The sequence below is a fragment of the Mandrillus leucophaeus genome, unplaced genomic scaffold (genome assembly GCF_000951045.1).
Source record: "Mandrillus leucophaeus isolate KB7577 unplaced genomic scaffold, Mleu.le_1.0 Scaffold106, whole genome shotgun sequence".
NCBI lineage: Eukaryota > Metazoa > Chordata > Mammalia > Primates > Cercopithecidae > Mandrillus > Mandrillus leucophaeus.
This window is the reverse complement of record NW_012098765.1, coordinates 2,577,712-2,587,618: the sequence shown is the minus strand read 5'-3', so window position 1 is coordinate 2,587,618 and position 9,907 is coordinate 2,577,712. Positions and strand designations below refer to the sequence as shown.

Below are 9,907 nucleotides of genomic sequence, written 5' to 3'. Positions count from 1 at the left end.
GCCTGTAATCCCAAGCACTTTGAGAGGCCAAGGTGGGTGGATCACCTGAGGTCAGGAGTTCAAGACCAGCCTGGCCAATATGGTGAAACCCCATCTCCACAAGAATACAAAAATTAGCTGGGCATGATGGCAGGTGCCTATAATCTCAGCTACTCGGGAGGCTGAGGCGCGAGAATCGCTTGAACCCAGGAAGTGAAGGTTGCAGTGAGCCAAGATTGTGCCATTGCACTCCAGTCTGGGCGACAGTGCGAGACTCCATCTCAAAAGAAAAAAAGAATTCGTTAACAAAAAATTATTACTATATTTGATAGTAATAATTTTGGAAAGTTGACTCTTTGGACAAATTCTTTAACTTCTCTTGGCCTCAGTTTCCTCCTCTGTAAAACAGGGAGACTACCAACCTTGAAGGGTTGTTCTGAGAATTAGTGATTTAATGGACCACTTTAGTTCCTGGGTCAGGTAAGCCTCTTTGAGAAGGTCATACTCCAGCTAAAATCTGATTGACAAGGAAGAGCATGCCTGGCAGAGGAAACAGCAAAGGCAAAGGCTCCGAGGCAGGGACTAGCTTAGTGTGATGCAGGTTCATGCAGAGGGCATCGCTCCTGGAGGCGACTGAGCAAGGAGAGGGTGGAAGGGTGGGTCGGTGAGGGGTCTGGCTGTCACCATAAGGGTACTGGAGAGCCACAGCAGGATCAGGAGGGCGCGTGGGGTCCACTGATACTGCCTCTGTCCCCACAGTCCATGGAGTCGCAGGTGGAGGAGTGGTACCGCGAGGTGGGAGAGCTGCAGGCGCAGACGGCGGCGCTGCCGCTGGAGCCGGCGAGCAAGGAGCTGGTGGGCGAGCGGCAGAACGCGGTGGGCGAGCGCCTGGTGCGCCTGCTCGAGCCGCTGCAGGAGCGCCGACGCTTGCTACTGGCCTCCAAGGAGTTGCACCAGGTGGCGCACGACCTGGACGATGAGCTGGTGAGGCCAGCGCAGGGGCCTGGGGCGGGGCGGGGGGCGGAGAAGGTGGGCACGGGGCGGGGCCGAGGATGGAGAAGGCTGAGACCCTCCCACTCATACGCTGAAAGACGCACTCAGCCCTTCACTCATTCATTCATTCACATTCATTGACTCACTTTGAATCATTCGTTGATTTGTTCATGAAGTCACTCATTTATTTATTCACTCATCCATTGTTTGTTTTTGCCTCCACTCATTTCTTATTATTCATTCACTCATTCACTCCTCTGTTCATGTCCTCATTCCATCACTCAACTTCCTGATTTGCTCACTAATTTGCTCACTCAGTTGATCATTCTGGCCCCAGCCCGGTGTTTGGATGATACTGGGGCCACAGGGGTGGCCAAGGCAGACCCCATTGTGCCGCAGAGGGCTCAAAGTCCAACGGGGAAAACAGACTTGTCCCCAGACAGTGACAATTCAGGGTGGTTAGGAACATGATAGGAAACAAGACCTGTATGTGCAAAGGCCAACGGTGTGAGCCTGGCTTAAGTGCAGAGAGCAAGACAGAGTATGTCAACAGAGGAGACTGAGACAGGTGTGGTGGCGCCTGTAGTCCCAGATACTTGGGAGGCTGAGGTGGAAGGATTATTTGAGCTTGGGGATTCGATCCTCAAAGAAAAAAAAAATGGAGGAGGCTGAAGATTTGACTGGGCTCTTAGGCAAGGAAGGGCCTGGGATACCATGCAGATTTAAAGTTTAGTTTCGATGCAGCAGTTCTTGGATGCATTCTCCCCTTGACCTGCTTTCTGTGTCCTCTCCAGGCATGGGTTCAGGAGCGGCTGCCACTGGCCATGCAGACAGAGCGAGGCAACGGTTTGCAGGCGGTCCAGCAGCACATCAAAAAGAACCAGGTGAGCAGAGCCAGGTGAGGGAGTGAGTTAGGACACATTTGGATACACGTGATAGAAAACAGCTGAAGGTGGTTAAAGCCAAAACAATGACTTCATTGGCTTTTGGAATTAACAAGACTGTGGACAGCAGATACAGACGTATCCAGGTGCTTCCATATATTTTCATGACTCTAGGCTGAATTTTTTGTTTGTTCGCTTGTTTGTTTTGAGATGGAGCCTTGCTCTGTCACCCAGGCTGAAGTTTAGTGGCGCAATCTTCGCTCACTGCAGCCTCCACTTCCTGAGTTCAAGCGATTCTCCTGCCTCAGCCGCCCAAGTAGCTGGGATTACAGGTGTGCACCACCACACCTGGCTAATTTTTGTATTTTTAGTAGAGATGGCGGGGGGGGGCGGTCTCACCATGTTGGCCAGGCTGGTCTCGAACTCCTGGCCTCAAGTGATCCACTCACCTCGGCGTCCCAAAATGCTGGGATTACAGGCGTGAGCCACTGCACCTGGCCTGTTTGTTTTTCTGCATGAGCTTTCTTCTTAGGCCAATCCTCCTCTCCTGGTGATAAAAGGCCTCCAACAGATTCAGGTTTACCTCCCACCAGCAAAACTGAAGAGAATTTCTTCCTCTCAATAATGTCAGCAGTAGTCCCAGGAATAACTCTCATTGGCTCACCGTCCCATGCCCATCCCTGAACTAATCATGACGGATGGGGATTCGGACTGCTCCTTGGGCTGGCCTGGCTAGGTGCCCTCCCCTGGAACCTGCTGCTAGAATCAGCCTTAGCTTAATTACCAAGGCTGAGATGGAGGCAAGGGGGGTTCCCCAAAGGAAAATCAGCGGCTTGAGACTAGAAGGAAGAGGAATGGCTATTGGACAAGGAAAAAGTAAAACAACCATCAAGTTAGCCTGGTGTGGTGGTGTACCCCTGTAGTCCCAGCTACTCTGGAAGCTGAGGAGGGAGGGTCCCTTGAGTCCAGAGGTCAAAGCTGTGGTTAGCCTTGAACACACCGCTGCACTCCACCCTGTGCAACAGAATGAGACCCTATCTCTCTCTGTCTCACACACACACACACACACACATAAACACACACCCCAAAACAAATAAAAAACACCCATAGGGACAAAGGACAGAGATAATCAGCAAGAGGGTACTACTGTCCCCTAACCTGAGCAAGGTGAGGGGAGGGGGCTTTTGAGCTCCTAAAAAATCTCTGAATCTCTGTTCATTCCTCTGGGGCTCAGTTTCCACATCTAAATAAGTAGAGTTGGTTTAGAGCAGTGGTTCTCAAACTGCATAGCAGGGGAACCCCTTGGTCAAAGCAACTATTTCACCAAAGCCTAAAGCAAGACACATAAAAGAGGAATAATAATAATAATAATAAGGCATTGTGCCGCACACGGTGGTTCAAGCCTGTAATCCCAGCACTTGGGAAGCAGAGGCGGGAGGATCATTTGAGCCCAGGAGTTTGAGACCAGCCTGGGCAACATGGGGAAATCCTATCTCTACCAGAAATACAAAAATTAGCTGAGCATAGTGGCAGGCTCCTGTAATCCCAGCTACTTGGGAGACTGAGTCAGGAGAATCACTTGAACCCAGGAGGCAGAGGTTGCAGTGAGCCGAGATCACACCACTGCATTCCAGCCTGGGTGACAGAGTGAGACCCTGTCTCAAAGAAAAGGAAAAAAAGCATCGATTAAAAATTTACTATGTGCTGGCCGGGTGCAGTGACTGATGCCTGTAATCCCAGCACTTTGGGAGGCTGAGGTAGGTGGATCACCTGAGGTCAGGAGTTCGAAACCAGCCTGATCAACGTGGTGAAACCCCGTCTCTACTAAAAATACAAAAAAAATTAAGGCCAGGTGCGGTGGCTCACACCTGTAATCCCAACACTTTGGGAGGCCGGGGCGGGTGGATCACGAGGTCAGGAGGATATCAAGATTATCCTGGCTAACACGGTGAAACCCCGTCTCTACTAAAAACACAAAAAATTAGCCGGGCATGGTGGCACGTGCCTGTAATCCCAGCTACTCAGGAGGCTGGGGCAGGAGAATAGCTTGAACCTGAGAGGCGGAGGTTGCAGTGAGCCGAGATCGCACCATTGCAGTCCAGCCTGAGTGTCAAGAGCAAGACTCCATCTCAAAAAAAAAAAAAAAGATTTACCATGTGCTAAGTACTGTGTTAGGGTTTATGCTGATAATTTAATCCTCTCAATAACCCTATGAGGTAGATATTGTCATTATCCTCATTTCACCAAACAGTGTATGTTGGAAGAATAGGACACTGAAGGATGGTGGGGAGGTGGGTCCACAGATTATTTTGGAAGGTTCCTGATCATTCTGCAGTAGGTGGAGTTCTTTAAGAGACTGGAGTTTTGCTGAGATTTTGTTTTCCTGTCTTGACGAAAATACTCTTTGCTGTCAACAGTGTTGGGAACAGAACTGGCCTGTCGTTGTCATGGTAGAGGAAACTGATCAAATGCACTTAGTACTTAAAATTGGGGGAGCTCAGCTGTGTGTGCAGTGAGAGTGCTGGATACACAGGGGCTGTTAAGCAAAAAATAGCTGCAAATATTATGCATTTGCTGCATGCAGACTCAGTTCTAAGTGCTCCATAGTTTATCACCTTACAACAACCCCACAAGGTAGATCATCTCAGCCTGATACTAGCCGTGTGACGTTAGCAAATTCCTCACCCTCTCTTTGCCTCAGTCTTCTCATCTGTAAAACAGAGATGGTAATGTTGTCTGGCCCCATAGGTTGGGAGTGAGGAGGTGTGAGGCTATGTTATTTAAAGCTCTTACTTAGCAAAGCACCTGGCAGGTAGCAGGGTAGCAGGCACTCAAGAAGCATTGGCTGGCCGGGCACAGTGGCTTATGCTTATAAGCCTAGCACTTTGGGAGGCCAAGGTGGGAGGATCGCTTGAGGCCAGGGGTTCAAGACTGGCCTGAGTAACATAGCAAGACCTCATTTATTCAAAAATATTTTAAAAAATAGCCAGGCATGGTGGTGCACACCTGTAGTCTCAGCTACTTGGGAGGCTGAGGCAGGAGGATCACTTGAGCCCAGGAGTTTAAGGCTGCAGTGAGCTGCAGTAGTGCCTCTGCATTCCAGCCTGGGTGATAGAGTGAGACCCTGTCTCTAAAAAAGCAAAATAAGAAGAGGACATGCTGGCTGTTATTATCTTTGTTTACCAGTTGAGGCACATGAAAAGTTAAATAAGGTGAAGGCACACAAAAAGTTAAAAAAGACACACAAAAAGTTAAATAAGGTACTCTGCAAGTACAGAGCTGGTGGAGGGAACCTTCTGGGGAATGGAAGTTTTCCGCATGCTGATCTGGGCACACCAGTGTATGCATCTGTACATATGTGTGCAACTGTATACCTAAGATTTGTGCACTTCACCGTATATAAATGATACCTCGGCTGCTAAGCTGCAGGGTTTTTATATTAGGACCGATTTTGGGTCAGCAAGCGTCTTAGCTCAGAGCACAGTCTCTGGAACCGGCCTCCTGTGTTCAAATCCTGTCACTCCTTACTGGCTGCTTGTTCTTGGGCTCCCTACCTTGCCCCTCTGTGCCTGTGTTCCCACCTGCAGCATGGGATTATGATGATTGAGGGAGTATCAGCCAAATGTTTACATGGTCCTGGCACGTGGTAAGCGAGGTGGGGGTGCTTGTTAATTGCCTCGTGGGCCGTGCCAGTAGCAGAGGAGCATGTGGTCTTGCAGGGCCTCGGAACGTCCCCTCTCCACCCACATCCCCCTACCTCCCGCCCCCAGGGCCTGCGACGGGAGATCCAGGCGCACGGGCCGCGCCTGGAGGAGGTGCTGGAGCGCGCGGGCATGCTGTCGTCGCTGCGCAGCCCGGAAGCAGAGGCTGTGCGCCGGGGCCTGGAGCAGCTGCAGAGTGCCTGGGCCGGACTGCGGGAGGCTGCAGAGCGACGGCAGCAGGCGCTGGACGCCGCCTTCCAGGTGGAGCAGTACTACTTCGACGTGGCGGAGGTGGAGGCGTGGCTGGGCGAGCAGGAGCTGCTCATGATGAGTGAGGATAAGGGCAAGGTGCGCCCGAGCTGGGGGTGCGGAGGGCCTGGGGGCGCTGGAGCCCGGGGCCGCCGCTGCCGCCTCATCGTGGGCGCTTTGTGCCCCTAGGACGAACAGAGCACCCTGCAGCTGCTCAAGAAACACCTGCAGCTGGAGCAAGGCGTGGAGAACTACGAGGAAAGCATCGCTCAGCTGTCGCGCCAGTGCCGGGCGCTGCTGGAGATGGGGCACCCGGACAGGTGGGCTTGCGGGGATGGAACGGGGGCGTGGCCAGTTCACAGGAATGGTCCAGCAGGACCTGAAGCTTCACTGTTGGGAGCGCAGCGCTGGAATTGGACGTTGGGTGGGAGAGGTCCTCCTTGCTGTGTGCTGGAGCCCTCGGATTTGGCAAGTGGGCTGGCTGGAATGGGGGGACACGGCCCAGAGATGGTTGAGAGGGTGGGGCCAGGAGCACCTGGATATGAGTGTAGTTGTGGGCACCTCGTCGGGGGAGAAAAGAGGAGGTGATGTCTAGGACTGGGGCAGAGAAGAATTTGCTCAGGACAAGCAAGGGGCTCTTTCTACCCAGTGTCTGGGAGGACAGAAAAGCCTGTGCTGAGATTGGCTATGGGGGTGGGGCTGGAGACCTCCTGGTGTGCAGTGGGATGATGTTGCCTGGTGTAGGCGGGTGCTGAGCTCCAGGCCTGGACCAGGGATGGAATCTGAAAGGAGGTACAGAGAGAGACCTCTGTGCAACTGGGCTCAGAGATTGGGGCTAGAGGTGGGGTGATTGGCTGGGGACCCAACCTGGGAGTCCAGAGTCCCACCCAGGTTCCTGGATAAGGGAGGTGTGAGACTGAGATAGAAACTGGGTGAGGCTGCTGAGGTGGGCAGATCACTTAAGATCAGGAGTTGGAGACCAACTTGGCCAACATGGTGAAACCCCGTCTCTACTAAAAATAAAAAATTAGCCTGGCATGGTGGCGCGTGCCTGTAGTCCCAGCTACTGGGGAGGCTGAGGCAGGAGAATGGCTTGAACCTGGGAGGCAGAGGTTGCAGTAAGCCGAGATCATGCCACCACACTCCAGCCTGGCGACAGAGCAAAATTCCATCAAAAAAAAAAAAAAGAAAAAGAAAAAAGAAACTAGGTGAGGCTGGATAGAGGTGAGCTTATCCATCTAGGGAAGCACAGCTTTCCCTGCATGCTGAAATGCAGGGCTGTCTGAACCCAAGACTTGCAGAAAACACAGTCCTGGCCAGGCATAGTGGCTCACGCCTGTAGGCTCAACACTGGGAGGCTGAGGCAAGAGGATTGTTTGAGCCTAGAAGTTTGAGAACAGAGGGAACATAGTGAGACCTTATCTCTACAAAAAAATCAAAAAGTTAGCCAGGTGTAGAGTCACGCACCTGTGGTCCCACTTTGGAGGCTGCGATGGGAGGATAGCTTGAGCATGGGAGGTGGAGGCTGCAATTCAGCCTAGGTGACAAGAGTGATACTCCGTCTCAAAAAAAAAGAAAAAAGCTTCCAACAGTTGTGATCACACCACTGCACTCCAGCCTAAGCAACAGAGCAAGACCCTGTCTCCAAAAAAAGAAAAAAGAAAAGAAAAGAAAGAAAACAGAGCTCTACCTGGGGATGCAGCCTTGTCTGAAGATTCCAAGGAAACACAGCCCTGTCTTGGGGAGGGGGTTTGGGGGGTCACGCTCTGCCCCAGCAGTCTCAGGGGTCCATCCCTGCCCCTCCATGTCCCCTGTCAGCGAGCAGATCAGCCGGCGGCAGTCTCAGGTGGACCGCCTGTACGTGGCGCTCAAGGAGCTGGGTGAGGAGCGCCGGGTGGCTCTGGAACAGCAGTACTGGCTGTACCAGCTCAGCCGCCAGGTGAGCGAGCTTGAGCACTGGATCGCCGAGAAGGAGGTGGTGGCTGGTTCACCGGAGCTCGGCCAGGACTTTGAGCATGTCTCGGTGAGCATCATTAGTAATAAGTGATACCAGGAGCTACCACTAAGGTTCTCTGGGCCTCCGTTTCCTCATCTGTAGTATGAGGATAATAACAGCAGCCGCCTCATGGCTCTGCGGTGAGACAAATGAGTTAATATGATGTAAAGCACTGAGGACCCTGCTTGGCACACATGGTGCCTCACAGTGTTAGTTACTGTTACCAGCTTATTATTTTATTGTTACTTATTGTTATTTTTATTGTTACTATTTTGCTACTTTTCTTGCTAGGTGTTCAGTAAGTGTTAGATATTATTTTTTATGATGATGATGATGATTCTCATTATTCTTACCTGCCACAAAATGGTAGTCTCTGCCAGGTGTGGTGGCTCACGCCTGTAATCCCAACACTTTGGGAGGCCGAGGCAGGTGGACCACTTGCGGTCAGGAGTATGAGACCAGCCTGGCCAACATAGTGAAACCCTGTCTCTACTAAAAACACAAAAAAATTAGCTGGGTGTGGTGGCGCACGCCTGTAGTCCTAGCTATTTGGGAGGCTGAGGCAGGAGAATCACTTGAACCCGGGAGGTGAAGGTTGCAGTGAGTGGCTATTGAACCACTGCACTCCAACCGGGGTGACAGACCAAGACTCTGTATCAAAAAGAAAAAAAAAATTGTAGGCTGGAGGGGGCTGGTGTGTGCTGCCCCTTTGCTCACTTTACTGTACCCCTTCCCCTGCCCCCGACTTCCTGATGGCAGGTGCTGCAGGAGAAATTCTCAGAGTTCGCCAGCGAGACAGGTACGGCAGGGCGGGAGCGGCTGGCAGCTGTGAACCAGATGGTGGATGAGCTGATCGAGTGTGGCCATACAGCAGCAGCCACTATGGCCGAGTGGAAGGATGGGCTGAACGAGGCCTGGGCTGAGCTGCTGGAGCTCATGGGCACACGGGCCCAGCTGCTGGCCGCCTCTCGGGAGCTTCATAAGTTCTTCAGTGACGCCCGAGAGCTTCAGGGACAGATTGAGGAGAAGCGGAGGCGGCTGCCCCGCCTGACCACCCCGCCTGAGCCGAGACCCAGCGCCAGTTCCATGCAGCGGACCCTGAGAGCCTTTGAGCATGACCTGCAGCTCCTCGTGTCCCAGGTGGGGCTCCAGTGGCCATCAGGGCAGGTGGAAGGGCCCAGACAGCTGTGGGCAGCAGAGTGGGCAAAAATCAGGCTGTGGAGCAGGTTGAAATTAGGCAGTGGCACAGACAGAAAGCATACTACAGAACAGGAAGAAATTAGATAATGGAGCAGATAGAAAATGGACTGATGGAATGGTATATAGAAATCAGGTAGTGGCAGGGAAAAGTGGTACAGAAGGTCTCACAGATACTAAACAGCTTCCAACTGGGTGTGGTGGCTGATGCTGTAATCCCAGCCCTTTGGGAGGCCAACACAGGTGGATCATCTGAGGTCAGGAGTTTAAGACCAGCCTGGCCAACATGGTGAAACCCCATCTCTACTAAAAATGCGAAAATTAGCCAGGTCTGGTGGTGGGCACCTGTAATCCCAGCTACTTGGGAGGCTGAGGCAGGAGAATCGCTTGAACCCAGGAGGCGGAGGTTGCAGTGAGCCGAGATCTCGCCATTGCAATCCAGCCTAGGTGACAAGAGTGATACTCCGTCTCAAAAAAAAAGAAAAAAGCTTCCAACAGAGATTGGGCAGTGGTTCTCCTACAACTGTGAATTTTACCTAAATCCAGATCGAGGGTCTAAAGGGAATTTTGAGAATGCTAAGAGGAATTTGGCTATGGTGTAGATAGAAATTAGACAACAGACAAGACCAGGCGCAGTGACTCATGCCTATAATCCCAACACTTTGGGAGGCTGAGGTGGGCAGATCACGAGGTCAGGAGTTCAAGACCAGTCTGACCAACATGATGAAACCCCGTCTGTACTAAAAATACAAAAATTAGTAGGCGTGGTGGCAGGCGCCTGTAATCTCAGCTACACAGGAGGCTGAGACAGGAGAATCACTTGAATCCGGGAGGCGGAGGTTGCAGTGAGCCAAGATGGCGCCAGTGCACTCCAGCCTGGATGACAGAACGAGACTCCTTCTCAAAAA

General features: G+C 52.1%; 1 protein-coding gene across 1 annotated transcript in view; it reads left to right on the top strand.

Moving 5' to 3' along the window:
- The window catches only part of SPTBN4 (spectrin, beta, non-erythrocytic 4), a 106,827-nt gene that overhangs the window by 94,142 nt on the left and 2,778 nt on the right, over nt 1-9,907 (top strand). The window contains exons 21-26 of the mRNA XM_011984235.1: nt 739-963; nt 1,767-1,856; nt 5,627-5,905; nt 5,996-6,126; nt 7,625-7,829; nt 8,562-8,942. Of these exons, the coding sequence (XP_011839625.1) occupies nt 739-963; nt 1,767-1,856; nt 5,627-5,905; nt 5,996-6,126; nt 7,625-7,829; nt 8,562-8,942 (1,311 nt within the window). The remainder of the gene's footprint in view (nt 1-738; nt 964-1,766; nt 1,857-5,626; nt 5,906-5,995; nt 6,127-7,624; nt 7,830-8,561; nt 8,943-9,907) is intronic.